General features: G+C 40.6%; 1 protein-coding gene across 4 annotated transcripts in view; it reads right to left on the reverse strand.

Moving 5' to 3' along the window:
* dclk1a (doublecortin-like kinase 1a) overlaps positions 1-19,309 on the reverse strand; it is a 53,023-nt gene that overhangs the window by 5,156 nt on the left and 28,558 nt on the right. For 3 of the 4 annotated variants that reach the window (XM_079566290.1, XM_079566288.1, XM_079566289.1), the window contains exons 6-9: positions 15,217-15,311; positions 3,583-3,664; positions 3,055-3,227; positions 2,845-2,964 (exon numbers count right to left, since the gene is read on the reverse strand). In XM_079566290.1, the coding sequence (XP_079422416.1) occupies positions 2,845-2,964; positions 3,055-3,227; positions 3,583-3,664; positions 15,217-15,311 (470 nt within the window). Of the gene's footprint in view, positions 1-2,844; positions 2,965-3,054; positions 3,228-3,582; positions 3,665-15,216; positions 15,312-17,766; positions 17,915-19,309 lie in introns of those variants that run through there. The other variant, XM_079566291.1, reaches the window with a different exon arrangement.

A 19,309-nucleotide genomic window follows, 5' to 3' on the forward strand; every position in this document is an offset into this window, starting at 1 on the left:
GAGATTAACCAGATAACCTTTGCGATTTCAATTTGATTTGAGATTTCAAAATCTGAATACTGACGGAAAACAAACTACACAAACCTGCTGAAGGGGGAATGTTTTGTTGTTTATAGAGGTTTCTTACTTGAATGCAGCCCATGTGGTTAATCGATCGAGTTTATTTTCTAATGATCTTGCAGACCCTGTGAAATGATGCACTTCTCAAAGAGAAGTAAGAAAAATCACTGACTGACAGCTAATTATATCTGACAGAGAAGTGTGTTCAATGTAGTTCCAAGTCTCCTATAAATCAACACGCTCTCGACAGGGGACTGCACAGTATTGCTGTCAACTCACATGGGACTCCACTCAAACAGGACTCACTTATGTCCAAAAGTATTTCATTTTAAATATGTGCGGACGTGGTGAGAAATGTGCTTTCACAAGATGGTAGCACGTCCTGTCACTCAGAGTTACATAATGTCATGATGAGCCAATGGCACTATCTCCCAGAAAAAGGTGTTTCTTTGGTTATTTTCATCATTGTGTTGAGCACCAAAAATTTTAGGCGTTAAATTATCTTTCATGTATCGAACAATGAACTTTGTTCTTTTTCTGACACCCCCTTTTCCATTTGTTTACCCCGTATTAGCGGTGCCCTGCCTAATATTCATATGTTGCTGGTCCATAGAGCAGAGGTCTCAAATCTGTAGATTCTACATACTGAGCTTATTGAGTCAAATGTAATTACTCTTTGTCAAAACAACTCATACGGCACATCGCAGCAATACAAGTCACTGTTTGTATGCATGGTAAACAAGATAAATATATTAAAGCTGGAGCACCTAATTTTGCCTGTTCAGAAGTTGACATTTTTAGTTGTGGCCGAAACCCGTCTCTAGCTCACAATCCCTCCTGCACATCAGAATTATTCAAGCAAATTAATTATATGTACATTTCACGCCTGTGTACGGCTTTGAGCGGTGAAGTGAAGAAAGGGGGACCACCCCCAAAATAAATTTAGATTCTACTTCTATCTTTCATCGCTCAATAAAATGTCCGGTGAAGACAAATCAACAAGGTCTGTCGTTTGCTGTGTTTACAACATGGTGGCAGAATCACCATGTACCTCGGCTTTAAGAGGAATGTAAACCAATTTCCTTTAGTGGAGTAAAAATGTGCCATATTTATTCTACACTCTCTCTCTGCGCGTTATTTTGTGAAAGTAGCTCACTGGAAATACCATTTGGATAAAACTGCAGTAGAGGCTGCTTCTACCAACAATGCCCCCTTCAATGATTAAACAAAGGAAGATGAATGTGTGACAGTGTTGCTTTGTAGAATTGACTGCTGTATCCTGCTTATTTAAATGTCTTAATATTCAAATCTTTACGAAGCCCAGTCACATCTTCTCTATTAGAAACTCCCCTGCATCACTCTCCCCATCTGTTTCTCTGTATCATTTTGCTCTCATTCATCTCTCCACCTACAGCTCCGAACGCATTCACACTCACACTGTCCTCCTCCCTGGCCTCATCTATATTCTGTAGTACTCTGTAGCAGCACCAACAGATGGATGACACTCCACTGCTGAATAATGCACGCAACATTTCTTGACTCTGAGAGCGAGAATGAAAAATGCGAACACACGATCGCTGGAGGCCACAAACCAATTCAGCCCGTCCAACGCCTTGTGACTGTTTTGAATTCATCATTTGGTTCAGTGGATGAGCACAGCAGCTCTGTCCCTGTCACCGCTCTACGGGCCCGTGCCGCGCTCCCGAATTAGAGATAACGATCACGCCCGCAAAGGCCACAGGGGCGCAGGACACGGAGAGGGCACACCGGGACAGTTTCAGCCAGGAAAATGTATAGGAGGATAGACAGCTACTAGTTAGTTCTTTTTATTCATTCTTTTATGAAATTATTATTATATTGAACTATTGTACTGCTGCGCACATTGAACACAAATGAGCAGCTTTTAGTTATTTCCTTTAACAAATCCAGTTAACAATATTTGAAAATCTACAGTTGAGTGGATGTAATCAAGAAGGAAAGCGTTGTTGTTTTTATTGCACTTCAATTAATTTGGCCATTTTGCATTATGCTATGCTAAATTTTACAAATACCCCCTTCTTACGAATATGTGGAGTTGCGCAAAAAAGTTTAAATGATGATGAGGTTACAAAGAAAGCCTTATAGTTCATGACCCTGTTTGTAGTCCGGTTCATTATGTTTAGATTTCCACTTTCCAGCTTTTATTGCCATTGTTTGAGAACAGGTTCACAAACTAGGAATTTTTCATGGTGCAGACGTGCAACATAAAACACATAACACAGAATTTAGATAAAAAATAAGCTATAAAAACTTTAAACTATAAGGCTTTGTAAAATATGGTAGATGACAACAATTTGACATAGAGTAACAGCGGGATTGTTTTTACAGATGTGTAGGTGTATAAAGCAATGAGAAATGGCATAAGCAATGAGAAAAACAATGTGTTCATTTGCCCTTGTCATATGGTAAAATATAAACATAAATATATATATAATATATACAATTTTTCCATTAGAGTAAATGAAGAGTTCTGGTCATCGCTACAGTAACTCCATGAAACACATGAGAAGGGTTTCATTGACTTTTTTGAATGAATGGAATTTTCTGCCAAATTTTGCAAATTTCCACCAAACTACGTTTTTTGCTCCCCATATAAATGTTTGTTCATGTTATTTGTCTGATTTCATATTTGGTAAAGTTTTCACAATTGTATAGTTTTGACATTCTCCACAAAAATCCTGCGAAATTCCATAGTGAACCTGATTATTGTGTATGTGTTTTATCGCAGTAACATTATTGCCTCACCTTGACCAGCTCCATGACCAGGTAGAGTTCGCTGTAAGTGTCCATCTCCTCAATCAAAAGAACAATGTTTGGATGCTTGACTCTGCGCAGGATGGCCACTTCATTCTGAATCATATGTTCCTTAAAAAAGAAACAATAGAACACACACCTTAGCTCCTAATCTTAAAGCAATGCCATTGTAAACAAGTCTGTTTTTGTAGCCGCCCTCACCTTGCCTCGGCACTTGCCCTTGTTGATGATTTTGAGCGCGTATTCCCGACCCGTGGACAGCTCCACGCACTCTCGCACCACGGCAAAGTTCCCATCCCCGAGCATGCGGCCGACTCGGTACCGGTCTGAGATGTAGCACGGCACAGCGGGAACCTCGTCTATGGGAACATCAGCTGCACGGGAGAGAGGTAAACCAGTTTAAACACCACATTCCTAATTTTCCTTTGGGCGTTTTGAGGTCATCGTAGTACATCATCTGCATGTGCATATTGATCATGGTTTGTCGACTACCCCGGCAAATTAAAGACCTTTAGCTTCTGACTTCACATACTTATTTGTTTTTCTTCGAGTTCACTTCTACATAAAAGATCAGTAGACAAAAAGCCGGTAAGGACAGGCCATTGAAATGAATGAGCAGGGTGTACAGACAGGAACGCATATAAAGGTCACAGATGATTCACATTTCACTGTGGTATTTAAAAGTACATTGTAAGTGACAGAGGGCGCAGAACAGTTCGTATTACTCACCTTCTGGGACAGGCCCGTTGCTCTCCTCCTCTGGGCTGGACACTTTTGCAGATGACAGAGAAGAGGAAGACCCTTGAGACCCCTGTGAGGAAAGACATTAGGTTCATTATCTGTCTCACAGTGATAGAAATGGTGACACCACTGACTTACCATATATACCATGATTACAACGATCTTACAAAGCCATTTGACAAAGAAGGTAATTGAGATTGGGTCTTTGGCTACATCTTTATATCAATAGAGATACTGGGGTTTGAGTATCTGCCGACATCTGATATTTACAGATAAGAGACTTTCTTAATTGACTCTTTTCTCCATTTTAAGATGAATAAAGTCACATTTTATCGTCTTGATGTAGATCAATTATCAGTGATATCTATTGATCAACTGGATAAATATTTAACAATTACTGGATTTATTGTGGACTTGGCAGGCTTTGACAGGCTTTAAGTTACATGTAATATCATAACATCTCACATGAAGTGACCTCATTATTACAAATATGTTGGATCAGTTATTTCTTAAACTATAATACAAACACTCGGCTCAGTAGTCGATTTTATTTTATTAGGCTACTTCAGGTATTTATAGTTTCTGATCCAGCCTCGATTAGTTTTCGTTAGCATTAGCATGCACCCGCTAGCTTTAGCACACTGATGCTAACCGCGGTATTTTGCGCGGCGATCAAAAATACATTTGCTGTAGTTTCTGAGCTTTAAAATGATATACAGCATGCCCATATTCACCTAGATGATAAATGTTGTGTTTTTAAGGCGTTGAGAGACAAAACTGGTATCGATTCAGTATCGGATATCTGTAGCCGATACCCGATATTGTATTTTTCCAGTATCGGCGCTGATATCTGATTGGATCGGTGCTTCCCTTGTAACCAAGTTCTTTTTTTCATTATTTCAGTCACTTCTTGTTGCTTCTACTTGAGGAAATGTTTTTAAAGTTACGTTTCTTGCTGTTTTTTTTCCTCTACTTTTCTTTTCACTCTGTGCTGCCTCCAAGTTTCAGATGCATACAGAGAATCCCGCAGCTTATTTGCAAGTCTAGAAATATGGCTTTCAAGCACACTTACAAAGAGACCCAGTGAGCCGACTATAACCTGGTTACAAAGCAGACGAGAGAGCCACGTGTGTCCCAAATCTCTCTCCTCCATTCACAAAACTTAGGCATCTCCCTCGTTGTTTCCCAGCTTCACTGTTGCCCTGAATACTAAACGGGAATACAGCGTTATGTGCTGATAGCAAGCGGGTATGGACTGTTCTGTGGCGTCGGGTGGTTAGTAATAGGAGGGCATTATACGGGGCGCGGGATAAGCATCAGGAGACCAAACCTTATTACTTCCTGCTCATTGTGGCCTGGTCGTCATGGCAGCAGCATTGATGGAAGAGGCTCAGTGTAAACCAATACAGACCCCTATCTAATGCTGGATGGAGCTGTGAAAATGTCAGCTGGAAACACAACTGCACTTGAAATATCCAGTCTAAAAGCAGGAGCAGAAATCAAGTAAAGTTTTGGTCATATTGCTTTCACCTGCCAAGCTCTCGCAATAAGATGTAATTATTGAAGCAATTCAACGTTTCTCAATCGTTTTAATTTACTCAAAATCCTTCCTGAAAAAAATATTAGTAGTGAATTTGTCTACAAAATAAACAGTAAATCTGGCTTTATCCATTTTTCTGATCTGGGAACCATAAATATAGGCAACTGATTCTGTGCATAACTTCAAATCATAACAACGCCACCCAAGAAGTGACTTCCTGTTTCGATCTAGCACACCAAAATAAAAGCACTATCTTATTCATTAGTTCAGCAGTTTATTAGTTCAACGTTCTTTCTGCCTAACTTTAACAGACAAAACACTTAACATGTGTGTATTTGATTATATTCTTGTAACGTAGCAAGTACCTACTGAACTAATCAATGAGACGAACTGTGTGCTTTTATTTTGGCGTGCTGGATCGAAACAGGAAGTCACTTCTGGGGCGCCGTGGTTATGATTTGAACTTATGCACAGAGTCAATTAGGCCATTTTGACCAATACAATGGCTTATGAAAACATTCAATGAAGGAAAATTTGCAATACGTGGTTTCTTCTTATATTTTTTATTTCAGTGAGCTACAGCAAAAGTTTCAAATCAGTATCTCAGTCAGTTAAATATTCATTTACTAGATAATACTCTAGTCTTCATTTGTTATTTTTGATCATATAATCCTATTTCTTTTATCTCACAAGCCCCCCCTCAAAATTTGCGGCATACCGTGCCATGCTAAAAGAGTAGAAAAGTAAGCTCCATTGATCTGTGTGTTTTGCGAGACGTCCAGTGGTGACGGGCATTGATTGAGATTGCAAGACCGTAACCCAGAGAAAATCTTTAATCTCGTTTCAAATTCCTTCAGCGTTGCCTCATCTGACCCTGCATGAATTCAACTCCTCTGTCTGTCTGGGAGAGTGAGGGAGTGAGGACCGCCGTCTGGAGAGGAGTTTCAGTGTCATCGCACAAACAGATGAAGACGCAAAGTCGCGATAATGACCCGGGTCTAAAATAATAAAAGTATTTACGGCGCTGTACGTCGCTGCTTGAATCATCTCTCCAGCTGCGACCTTCAAGCTACCCAGGTGAGACTCCACTGTGAGTCAGCCTCTGCACTGCCTTTATATAACCGTATTTTCCACCAGCTGAAGCTCGGAAAGACGGTCCTGCCTATATCTCATACTTAAACCCCCTTCATTCTTTTGAAAGCTTTTCCATAGCAAATAAATTAAAGTAATTGTAACAGTAATCAATCACACTGTCAAATCGCCTGCTACAATCTGAATCAGATCAAATAATTCAACCATTGCATAGTAATGAATGAATGTTTAATATGAACCCAGTAAGGTCTCAAGGGATAAAAAATAAGAACATACAATAAAACATAACAGCCTATTTTGAATGGTCATGGTCATGGTATATGGTCATGAATAAAACTGCCGATAAGATTTAGGTCTTAATGTTGTCAACAAACAATGCGCCTCAAGCTTTTATCTGAAAACTACAGCACCACCGCGTCCGCCGTCCTCCTATCGCTGCACTTCTTCCTGGAAACAAAATGCAGTTGCTATGGAAACTGGAGCAGGGAGAAGGCAGGAGACGGGGAGGGGCCCATATATGGCCACTTCCTGTCTGTCTGCCGGGAAGAGGCTTAGTTGGACTTTTCGATAAAAAAAAATAAAAAAAACGTTTGCGCGGAAATCGAGAGACAGATGGAGTGGCAGACAGGGTGAGACGGAGGATAAGACAAGAGGGGATGTTAAAGGATGTCTAGGCCGGCGGTTCTCAAACAGTGGTCCGGGCATAGTGGTACACAGACTTTTCATGGTCATTTGTTGGCCTGATTTGATTGGTAAAAATCCTTTTTTATAAATTATTCTGGGTTAGTCCGACTTTTGTTCTGGTTTTGGCCTTGTTTAGACTTAAAGTGCATACAACAGGTTTTAATGCTTTTGAAAATATGACTTATTTAGAAGGATAACATCAGCTGCAAGTTCATCAGTTGCATAATTGACTCTATGCATAACTTCAAATCATAACAACGCCGGCCAAGGACTAAATAAAAGCACACAGCTCATCTCATTGATTAGTTAAATACACACATTTTAAGTGTTTTGCCTGTTAATAGTTAGGCAGGAAGAAAGTTTAACTAATGAACTGCTGAACTAATGAATAAGATGGTGCTTTTATTGTGGTGTGCTGGAACAAAACAGGAAGTCACGTCTTGGGCGGCGTTGTTATGATTTGAAGTTATGCACAATAGTCAATTATCATTTTATTTCAGTGAAGCAGTAATTTTAAATTGGTCAGAAAAGTTGTTTTTATTTGAATTTTATTTATAAGGAAGTGACATAGATAGATTGACTTGGCATGGTTGGCACGGCAGCATCTTAAAATTGTTTGCCTTCATCTATGTCACTTCCTGTCTGTCTCCAATAAGGAAGTGAAACTACCAAAATCACAAAAAAAGGGCCAAAATACTAAATATAATTGTGCTACCTATGTTTTAGCAACAATTGTGTCTAATGTGTCATATGCACTTCATCTTAGATCGACTCGAGCCCTGGTTGCACACGTCCTGGTCTGCCCTGGTTAAGCTGGCTGTGTTTTAGCGCTGTTTCAGAGCGAGTTTAGTCCTGTAAAGAACCTCGCTTGAACCTCAATGCTTGTTTGTATCTAGCGACAGATAGCGTGACAGACCGAGTGAGATAAAGAGTAAGATTGGGGCATATGGCCGCACAGAGTCTAGGCTATATTGATCTGGCAGGATTTGGCAGGAAAAGCTTTAGGTGTTATTGTTAGACCACGCTATCCATCTCTTATGTTGCACAATATATACACTCACTATTCCGAGCACTACCTCTCTACTTTTTATATTTGCGCAGGCGATGACTCAGACCGCTAAAACACACGGCATTTTTACATCGCCCAAGCAGCAGCAGCAGCAGCCAGCCCGAGATGTTCACACTCACAAGGGCAGCCGTTGCACATAAATTTGAATTAAACAGATAGGCCGGGATTGACCTCAATGATGCTGATGAGAAACACGGGCAGGAATAATTATCTTAAAAGTGCAAAAAAGGAGGAAAAACAAGCAATGCATGTTTAAAGAGGCAACTATGGTTCATCGCTGTGTCCTGGTTTGAACTGCTCTGACAGGAATCCGAAAGCAGACTGCAGGCTCTGTCTGTGTGATGTGAATGGGAAACTGCCAATAGTTATTATTGAACAACTTGAGAACCTTGAGAACATTTAATCCATTCCTGGCTTTGTGCCCTCAACATTTTCGTGTCCAAGCAAAGGCAAACAGACCAAATGGCGAATGAAGAATCAATAATATCAAAATTGAATGGAAAATGCTCAGTCGTGATGTGGCTTTGCTTTGGCCACAGGACCAACAGATTAAAATGCATTAGGTTTTATTTCAAATCCTTTCATTTATAACCCAGCCACAGATAACAATCACATTATCTGTGTCAATCTGAGCATTAGAAGCTCACAAGACTTTTACAATAGCTAAGATGACCTGGTTGTTCCGCAGCGTGGCTTTAAATATATGGCATTAATGAATGAACATTAATGTTATAATGAAACAAAGGTTCTTGTGCAGCTCCCATCTTCTGAAGCTCGATCCTCAATCCACCTTTAGGTCTTAACACAAACTCCCTCCGCTCCCTCTGTGGCGGTTCTCCTTATCAACATCGACTGCCATCTCGCGCTAACCCCAGATTTATTGCTGTTTACTTCCTCTCGATAGAAACATAATACGTTTTCATGAGCGCGGCTTTGTCCCAAGTTCTCGCTGAGATTCTCATAAAACACAGACCACGGGGAATATATTTGTGCCATGTCTAGACCCAGAGTAAAGCGCTCGAATTGCACTGAAAGGGACCGCGCCGCTGTTGAGGATTTTTTTTGTTATGCAGCTCATCTGAATGGACACGGGCAGTTTTCTAATCATGAAAAGTGATTAAATTAATTTGAAGCAGTTGAGCGGAGACGGCGACTGCACCTTTGGGATTTTGTGAGTTGTAATCTCAGCTGAAGACAACGCGGACGCGGAGATGGTTATCGTAATAGGCCTTGAATGAAAATCAGCGCAAAGGAAACAAAATAAAGACAATCTGTTTAACGCTGTTCACCTGAACCCTGCATAATCTCAGTCTTGTTTGGAGGTTTGCAGGAAAGGTGGACTCCTTAAGGGGATGTGGACTTTCAGGTTAATTTATGTTGAATCTTCTTATTTAACATATACAGTATGAGCAGTGTAACGTTACTTTTTTAAGTAACTAAGGAATATAACATATTACTTACACAAAATACTGGAATATCTTAGTCGTTACAATTTAAGTAACTCGAGTTACAGGTGCATTTAATAATAATACAAAAAATCCCCAATAATGGACACTGGTGTGTAAGATCTGCAGTTGCGTGAAGCTAATGTCGTCAAAACAACAAACAGAGAGAATGGGGGAAAGAGAAGGAAAAGGAAATCTTTGACTGCAGTTTTGCTCAGTAGAATTATTACTATTTTCGGTTTATATTTTGCCAAAAGTAACTCAAAAGTAACTCAAAGTAGTGTAACTCAACTGCATTTTTGAAACAGTAATGTGTAATAAACATAATACATTTTTATAGCTGTAACTACTAATAGAGAATATATTACAGTTTTTAAAGTAGCTTGCCCAACACTGAGTATGAGTTAATCCTGAAAGAATGGTCTCATTTTTGTTAAGTTTAGCTTAATTTTAGTCCCAGTTTGTCTAATGGTGGCTAACCTTTAATCCTAATTTGACACCTCTGATCTTCATGTTAGGCTCTCAAAAAGACACAACAAATAAAAATGAAATGACAATGAATTTAATGACTTTCACAAAATGCAAATGGACACATACATGAATGAAAATGCAAACAAACAAAGAAAGACAAAGGGGCTGGCAACGTTACATGACAAATGAGCCTATAGGACGGAGACAAATGTTTTGGACTAAAGCTTGTGTTTTAATGAAAAAACCTGTGTATAGTAAATGAGATTGAGTTCCTCATGTACCGCTGCCAACTTCATAATAAATAATCAAAAAAGAAACTAAAAAAAAAAAGAACATCTATGACATGAACACAACGTGAATCCAAATAAAGAAAAAATCATTTGCGACATGGAGATGACATGACAAATCAAAACAACTCATTCACCCGCTTACACACATTTGCACACAGTGGTGAAGTTAAGTGCGCGACATAGAAGTGAATGGAGCGTAAATTATACACGGAGCATGCAACTCCGGGGCCGCGGACATGAGTGAGTCAGAGACGAGGATGGCGTGGGAGAGCCGCGCCACGTTTAGCGCTTCGCAAGCTCATACTACCGTCATTGTATTTATGTATTTACCGCTTAGAGGGGCAGATTCAGTTCATCTCTATTGGCTGTAGTGAAAGGCAGATGAAATATGCAGACTTGTGTGGGTTGGAAGTTGCAATGGTTAGGTAACTGTGAAAAGTGTGGCTCGCATTGCAATTTGGGCCGTCTCTCATGAAGTCAAGCAGGAATGATGTCATGCTGTAGTTTGGCCTTGGTTTGATCAGAGAAGCCAACAAACAAAACAAACAACAACGTTTCTCAAAGCCTATTTGTTCAATTTGTCAGAAAATGCGTTGTTCAAGTGGTATGTGTAAAATGTCTCTTTTTGTGGAGAAAAGGGGGTAAAGGGATAAAAGAAGACTAAACAACGTGAAGCAAGTCTGACTTGAAAAGAGGAGCTTCTGCTTTTACAATGTACTGAAGGACAAAACACATGTGATTCTACTACCACAGCAATGAAGTGTGAAGTGTTTAGGTATGAAAGTAATGGCATGATAATTATTGTTATTTATTATTATTTAGAAACCTTTCAATTCATTTGGATGGTCAGTTTTTAAATCAGTACTAAGTAACTCATGCCCCTAGAGGCCATACGCGCCACTGCAGGTGTCGTAGCAAGTTGCGTTTTTTTTTTAACTTATTAATTGTCTTTGAGAGTAAATATTACGCTGACAGAAAAGACAAAGGGAGAGACGGATACTGTACATCCAATTACACAATGGAGATCATTTTTTTCACTGAAACTTGGCTGTGAATACTGTTTAAGTGGCGCTAGTCGGCAGTTAGCTTTGCCCGTTAGTCTGTTAGCTTCTTCTTCGTGATTCTGTTAGTGTGTATTGGGGCCTCCGACCCGTGGGCAGCGAAGTTGCAATTGTGGTTTTCTGGCCAGAGATGAAATACCCCCCAGTCATCCCATTAACACTTGCATTACCCCCAGAGAGACTACGAAAAGGATTTATTAAGGTAAACAAGTTACTAAGTGCTGCTTTAAGCCTCTGCTAAGAAGTGACCTCACGACGGGTGCGCACATACTCAGCAAAATGCATTTATTTCTAAGACATCTTTCTTTTGTCAAATGCTGTCTACTGCTCTGCAAACACACATAGTAACACAGCAAAGGCTTATATTGATATACAATAGAAGCTGGCTCGTGAATGTAGACCAGTTTTTCGCGCCGCTGTTGCCAATTCATAAAATGGGTCATTTGTGCATTCACTGAATATAAGATTTGCGCTGCCGGTGCTAGCATCGAGCGGCTGTCGTCACAGTGTGCATAAATGATCACGGGTGTAGCCGCCTGTGTTTCGGGAGCTGACAGTGATGTATGAGAGGGAGCTTTAGGAGGGAAGGCCTATGTTCAGGCGAAGGGGCTGCGGTGGTCTGAAGCAGGCTGCAAACAGCTCTAAGTGTTTAAACGCTGGGTGCAACGAGGTGGACCAATTTAATGGAATGCAAGTTGTAGGTCAGTGTGGCTGAGCAAAGTGTTCACAGCTATTTCACGTATTCAGACACAGGGAAGGAAAACGCACAAAGAAGAAACGTTGTACATTAGAAAAAGGAATCGAAAGTGGAAAATAAAAGCCTATTTGTAAAGCTGCCTTGGCGTTATTGTCCCTTTTGAGTGAATCATGTCAATTGTCTTAGCGCTGCATTTTAGCAGGGGCTGAATTATGAATTAAACTCACACAAGATGAACATTATTATTTGGAACGTGTTTGTAAAAATGTGCAATGTACTTTGATTGATTTGTACTATTTAATGCCTGGTTTATGATACGGCATAAACACTGTACCTGTGCCGAGCGTGAGGTGGGTATAATTTCAGCAAACTTGCAGCTCACTTCTCAAAGAAGCTTAGGATTCATTTACAAGGCAAATTTCTGGAGTTAATGCCCTTTCATTTGGGAAAAAGGAGGGAGGGGGAGAAACGGAGTGAAAGTTAAATTAAAATCTGCCACACAGAGAGAGAAGGGATGGCAACATAAGGAGAGGCTGGAATTATATCATGAAGCTGAGGCTGCAGATAACAGGCCTCTATACGGAGCTATTTCTAGACGAGTGTCAGTAGTGTCAGTGCAAATACAAATTATGCGCTTTTTGTGACACACATGAACTGAGCGAGTGAACAGCTAAATGGAAATTCTGTAAAGCTAATAGGATTTTATTAAACGGCAGCATTTAGCCAGACAGAGAAGCTATCACATGCAAAAGCTAGGGCTACACAATTTAGAAAAATGTGCTGCCTGAATAACAAGTCACTGCACTCTTTGTGCCACTCCCAAGTCCACACACAGACAGTGTTAGCACATTTGATGTAGGACCTATGTACAGCATGCAAGATAGATCTGTGACATATAGATAGACACAGTGAAGCAAAGAAGCATAGGCAATGTATCACTGTTTTTGTAATAAAATGGTGGTGGCGTGAAAGGGCTGCTTTGGGAGGAGGAGAGAGGAGTCAACTCTGGGCTCTGGCAGCTTCATCCTCTCCCCCATTTTAAAATACTTTCTCTAAATCTGCTTAAACTTGCAGAAGGATCATCTTGGGACGCAGAAATAGCCAAGCTGCCATTACTCCACAGTGTAAAGATCCAGCTTTGAAAAAAATCCCTGCATATTCCCACCACTCGAACGACCTACTTCCACTCCCGATCACTGCAGCGGCTCCTCACTAAGTGTAGTCACAGCCCACATCTGACCTTCATATACCACCGATATATGATGCTGAGATTCAAAAGCCTCGGGGCCAAAACAACCATTAATTTTCCCTGGCATATCAAGCTAAAGCAACAGCGAGCTCGATTAATGTATTTCCAACGCTCTGCTGATTCTTGTAGCTTATGCGGATTCATACACCGGCCAGACGCTCATTTATTTACAGGCTAACCATGAAGTTGAAAAAAAAAAGCCACAATAAATAGCAGAATAATTGCGTGATACATCATAGGCGTAGCCCCACTGTCAGCTTAATAAGTGAAAGGAGCGCGTAAACGTTTTGATGCTAAGCTAATTCTCGCTCCCATTTGGATACATGACAGGTGGAGTGCAGCGCTGGCAAATGAATACTGAGAGGGAGGTGTTTGTTTATAGCCGAGGGAAAGAAATCCGCCACAGTTCTTAGAGAGGAATTTAAAAAAAAAAAGCGGCTTGGTGTAAATGTAGTTTGATTAAGGCCATATTAAAGGCTGAAGAAGTGGATTACTTAATACTTTGAAGTCCGTGACCTCAAAGCGAACTCAAAGTCTGCGCCATCGTGAATTGCATGCTCCTTTTAAGATCACGCTACTCCATCTCTTCTGTTTCTCCAAATTCTTGAGTTTTAAAGTGTCGATATACATTGTTACATACAGGTGTTGTCAGTCACACAAAAATAGGAATAGATATAAAACACTCTTTCGAGACCAGAACAGATGCCATACACAGGCTTACTGTAGATCCACTTCATTGTGAGTTTAGTTTAGTTAATCTCTTAAGGACCACCTATTTGGATCCACTATCGCCGGGTGAAATTTGACAGTAACTTTTCCGAATCACAGATAATGGGTAACATGTAAGGACCGAGTCATTCGAAACCTGGGTGTATTACATATCTCACTCACCGGCATCATGATAATTTAAACACTTGGTCAAAGTGGTTTAACGTCACACTGACAGCTCTGCTCTGGCGAACACGGACTGCCATTACGAGTATGTTAGTCTTCAAGTCATGGTCGCCGCTTGTCAGAACAGAGGCCAACTGCATTGTACGACCATTTCCACAAACCGATTGGACAGCACTGAGGACGACACATCGCCACCGCAGTGTGCAGTCTAATGCTCAGCGGACACAAAGATGTCAGTGTGTCATGTTTTTAGTCATCACGGATATTGCACACAGTCTAGTGGCGGTAAGATCTGAATGATTTACGAATGTATTATAGTCACATCGTTGACAGAAACTGAACAAAAATGAAAGGAGTGTTTTGAAACCCTATTAACACTGGATAAAAAATGCAACATTGGACCCGAACATGCCGTTTTCAGCCATCGCTGCAGCACTGGACGGGCTTGACCCTTTCTGTGACACTAGTCACGTTGTTGTGTTGCTCTAAGATGTGGTTGGTCTAAGTTCATTCATGGTTTTGTCCTGAGAACATACAAAGAGGTGTTATGGACTAAAATGCACCTCTACACTACTTCTACTACTACTCAGTGTTACGTTAAGTTCCACCAAGGCCTGCAGTGCAATGCTTTTAGATTTTAAATCAACTTTTTAAGATGATTCCCAAAGAGATTAGGGGTTAGGATTCATGTTCAAAATTTTGAATGTGCCATAAGAAAATCTAAAAAAAACTGTAATCATCATTTACCCAAAACAAGATATAAAAAAGTATATTCATGAGACAACACAAAATAAATTAATAAATGATGAAACATCCTGGTTTTGTTCAAAGAAATAATCTTTTATAATGTACACGGACGATTATCATTCTGTTTAATTGTTCTAGATTTTGATTAATGTGGCACAGGTACCACAAAAAAAAAGTACTGCTACCATAAAAACTGAAGAGTATCCGGCTCTATTGTTGTCACTGATTGTTTGCAGGAATGGCTTTTTGACAACAATTAGAAATATCTGTGCAACACAGGAATAACAAACCACATTCTCCCGCTCTGAATTGCACTGTACGACTTGGTGGAAACTAAAATGTTTGCAATAATTGTGAGTTTGCCATGTTTCTTGCGCTCTTACCCGGCGTTGGATGAGGTTGTTGGGGCTGATCGGGGAGGGGCAGGGAGACTTTCCCGAATGTGGAGTGGAAAGCTGACTGGCCGGCGTCCCGTTCACTGGAGGGGAGAAAGAAGGAGGGAGAGACATGAGCCGGGTGAGCACATAAGAGGCTGAAATAGTATTAAACTTGAATACGGATCAGTTAAAACAAAAGCCTACAAGCAGCCTACACATCCGCCCTCGGCGCGCACCCACTCACCGCACAGGCAGAAGTAACGGGGTGAGGATAAAGGAAATCACATCATCTCTACTCTAGTGGTTCTCACACTGTGGTATTAAGCTGGATCATGATGAGCAGTAAGAAAGTCTGAGCAGATGAGGAGTCCTGACTAAGTTTAATTTAAGACCAGTTTTGGCAAGTTTAGTGCTGCATTTGTTCCTGGTTTAGTTCTGTTAATTCCAATTTTCTACTGAGTGTGTGTGGGTTTTTTTTCATCCCTTACACAGTCCAACCAAAGACACTTCCAGCTTTCTCCTTGTTGATTGTTGTTACTTTGTGGACAAAATGTTCTACAACTGCTTCATCTGAGGCAATAATAACCTTTTCAATAGAAGCTCAGGCTGGGACAGAGGAAAAACAGCAACTAAAAGGTTTGACTGTTTTCAAAAACTGGTACTGAGAAAAACGGTTTTCTCTGTCAAGTTCTAATTCTGTAAAGACAATTGCTTGGTTGTTTGATAAATGATTAAATAGTACAGACAAAGTGCTCTTATAGAATTTATGAACATTATCACACCATTTCATAGTTGTGTATAATAATCTATGCAGCATATATCGTGTATCATTCAGGTACAGGTGTATCGTTACCACCATGCGCTACTAACTTCTCCTGCAAAAGACATTCACAGGTTTCCACCTCTTACTCCCTAAGACGTTCTTAATTAAGTGGCTAATCTGTAAAATTACCCCCAAAACACCCTTAACGTAACGATAACAACATTATGCCATTGTTTCCGAGTGAATGATTAATCTTTTGCTCCTGCGACCTCCGTCTACTTCACCAGATGCAGCAGAACCTCATTAAAAACAAAAGCATTGGTTAAGCTGGTTGTGTGGAAACTGTTCCGCTCACAGCGTTGTGGGTTCGAGTCTCCAGCTCGGATAATTTGCTGGATGTCGCTCACCTCCTTCACTCTGAATTTCATTTTCTTTCTTTTTTTGTTAATAAACGCTACAGGCGAAAAGGTTTTCAAATACTTAAAAACTGCATTAGTGTCGTTACTGTGTGGTCAAGCAAACGGCACATTTGCTTTGGCTCAAAAAGCGCCACCGGCATCATGGCTGACAAAACTGAGGAAATCAAAAGTGCGGACAAAAGCATCACCTTAAATAAACTCAAGATCACACTCCCTGACCTCAAAGTCCACAGTCTCATTTACGTAAGAGCACACACACCGCGCAGATGGAGTGGAGTGAAGAAGATAAACACATTATTTATGAAAAACCAAGGTTGTCTCGAGTCTGCCATCTGACACGGCAATTTAAATGAATTATTTCACAGTTTGTTTGTTTTTCAAGTCTGTTTTTACTATCATTTGGATGTGAAAAACCATTGCATTGCCACCCATAGGGGGATTCAGCTCTAAGGAATGTACTTTTTTAATGAATATAAAATTGAGATGGTCATATCCAGGTGGTGGAAGCAGAGGATGAACAAAACAAACACATGGCAAACTACAGCTCATCATTTGTGCATAGTTTCAGACCCAGAGAAATGAGACCACCATGTTCTTGATGCTCTCCTTATGTTCCCATTCAATGACCTACTGTCTATGCATCAGTGAATAACACAGTCTTACACAACACACTAAAAACATGCATATGATTAAACCATTTCATTATAAGTCAGATTGAGCTTTGTGCCCAGGCAGGTACACAATACAACATTTATAACAAAAAAAAGTAAGCCATCATCAGATCATATATAATGCACAACAGCGTGTAAACCGTGTATTATTAGCCGCTTTCAAAGCCACGGTTCCCATCACTGAAAACGCACTACAGTCAAGCAGCGGCAGTAAAGTGGTCCGTCCTTCCTGTTTCTCATCGTTGTTCCCGCAGAGATCAAACAACTTTGTGAATTATTCAAGACAAAGCGATAAAAACGCATCGTGGACAGAAGAAAATAGCGGATGATGAAAAATAGATTGTCACACAACAACACGTCTGCCTGGGTAAGATTGAAAAAGCAGATGTTTTTGAGCGAGCCGGTTTTGTGAGAATGTTCATTGATGAATTAAGGTTCAGCGTTACGCACGGAGACACCCCTACCGGTTACACAACGATAAACAAAAGCGCCGAAAAGCCTCACCTACATCTGTAAGGAGGAAAAGGGCCACAATATTGTCCCTCTCCATCCACGCCAATAAGGTCATAGCCTACACGCGGCGACTGTTGGCTTGTGATCAAATATTAATGAGATGGAGATGGAGAAAGTTGGCGACGAATGTGACACATTTTACATGGAGATAGCCTACATGTTGAATTGATAATGGTGGCTCAAACCTTACCTTCTACTTCCAACATGTTAAAAAGCACAGTGATAATCCAATGCGTGAGCGAAAGGCGGGAGAAGCACCGCAGACCGTCTGTGTGGCTGTAGTAAATAGTGTTGAATGAAGCGAGGCGAGTCGCGCGCTACTACAGCGATGCCTCTGCCTGCGCAAACGGTGACGCGCGCAGAGAGAGAGGAGAAAGAGAGAGAGAGAAGGAGAGAGAGAGAGGAGGGAGATAGTGAGAAAGAGAGAGAGAGCATGAGAGAGAGGGTGAGAGAAAGAGAGGGAGAGCAGAGAGAGAGAAGAAAGAAAGAAAGAAAGAAAGAAGAAAGAAAGAAAGAAAGAAAGAAAGAAAGAAAGAAAGAAAGAAAGAAAGAAAGAAAGAAAGAAAGAAAGAAAGAAAGAAAGAAAGAAAGAGAGAGAGAAAGACAGAGGAGAAAAAGTGAGGCAGAGAGGAGAAAGAGAGAGAGAAGAGAGACAGAGAAGGAGAGAGATAGGAGAGAGAGGAGAGAGAGAGGAGAAAAAGTGAGACAGAGAGGAGAAAGAGAGAGAAGAGAGACAGAGGAGGAGAGAGAGAAAGGAGACAGAGAGAGAGAGAAAGGAGAGAAAGAAGAGAGAAAGAGTGAAGGTGAATGAGCGAGAGAGAAAGAGAGTGAGAAGAAAGAGAGAGAGCATTAGAGAGGGTGAGAGAGAAGGAGAGTGAGAGCAGAGAGAGAAGAGAGGGAGAGAGAGAGAAAGAAAGGAGACAGGGACAGAGAGAGAGAGAAGGAGAAAGAGAAAGAGAGAGAGGAGGAGAGAGATATAGAGAGAGGCAGAGAGAGATGACAAGGAGAGAACATATTTATTTTTTATTTGGCGAAAGATCCTACGGTGAATGAGTTGAGGCGATCTCTGGGGAGGCAGTGATATCGAGCCAAAAGCGCCTGAAAAGCAAAGGAGCTATTTTTTGCAGTTGGCAGATCGGGCTTTTTGGTGGGTGATAAGTGTTTGGACATTTTTGTGATCTCAGATAACTGGCCGGAGCGAACTGGCATATGCTCACGGTGGCACTTTGAGATTCTGAAAGAGAATAACTCAGCAAGAATGAGAAAGTTGGGTACAAAGTGTCCATAAGCTGAGCACTTAATAAAGACTTGTGGGGGGGAAAACAATAGAATAATCTCAAAATGTGCCTGGCCAAGTGAACTATCATGCAGCAGAGGTTGGTTTTGTTTTGGCATCATTGTAATGTATTTGGCTGCACATCCACTGTTCATGATGTGCTGCAGGCATAATTTAATGTTTTATTTTTCACAAGACAAGAGCTCTTAAAGTATTCACTGCAACTTATTCAATAAAGAATGCCTGTACATTATAAGGAACTAGTAAAAAGCCACATTACCCAAAACTGGATATTATTATTATTATTATTATATATTACTGAAGTGCCATAGACAGTTAATAGCGTGTGCTTGTGTTTTTGTTGCAAATAATATTTCAAAACGAACCTTCAGAGGCATTTGTACATGGATCACACTGTCATTGGCATAAGTAAGCAGTAGTTACTTTTTTATCATGA

Source organism: Gobius niger (genome assembly GCF_951799975.1).
Source record: "Gobius niger genome assembly, chromosome: 11".
Taxonomy (NCBI): Eukaryota; Metazoa; Chordata; class Actinopteri; order Gobiiformes; family Gobiidae; genus Gobius; species Gobius niger.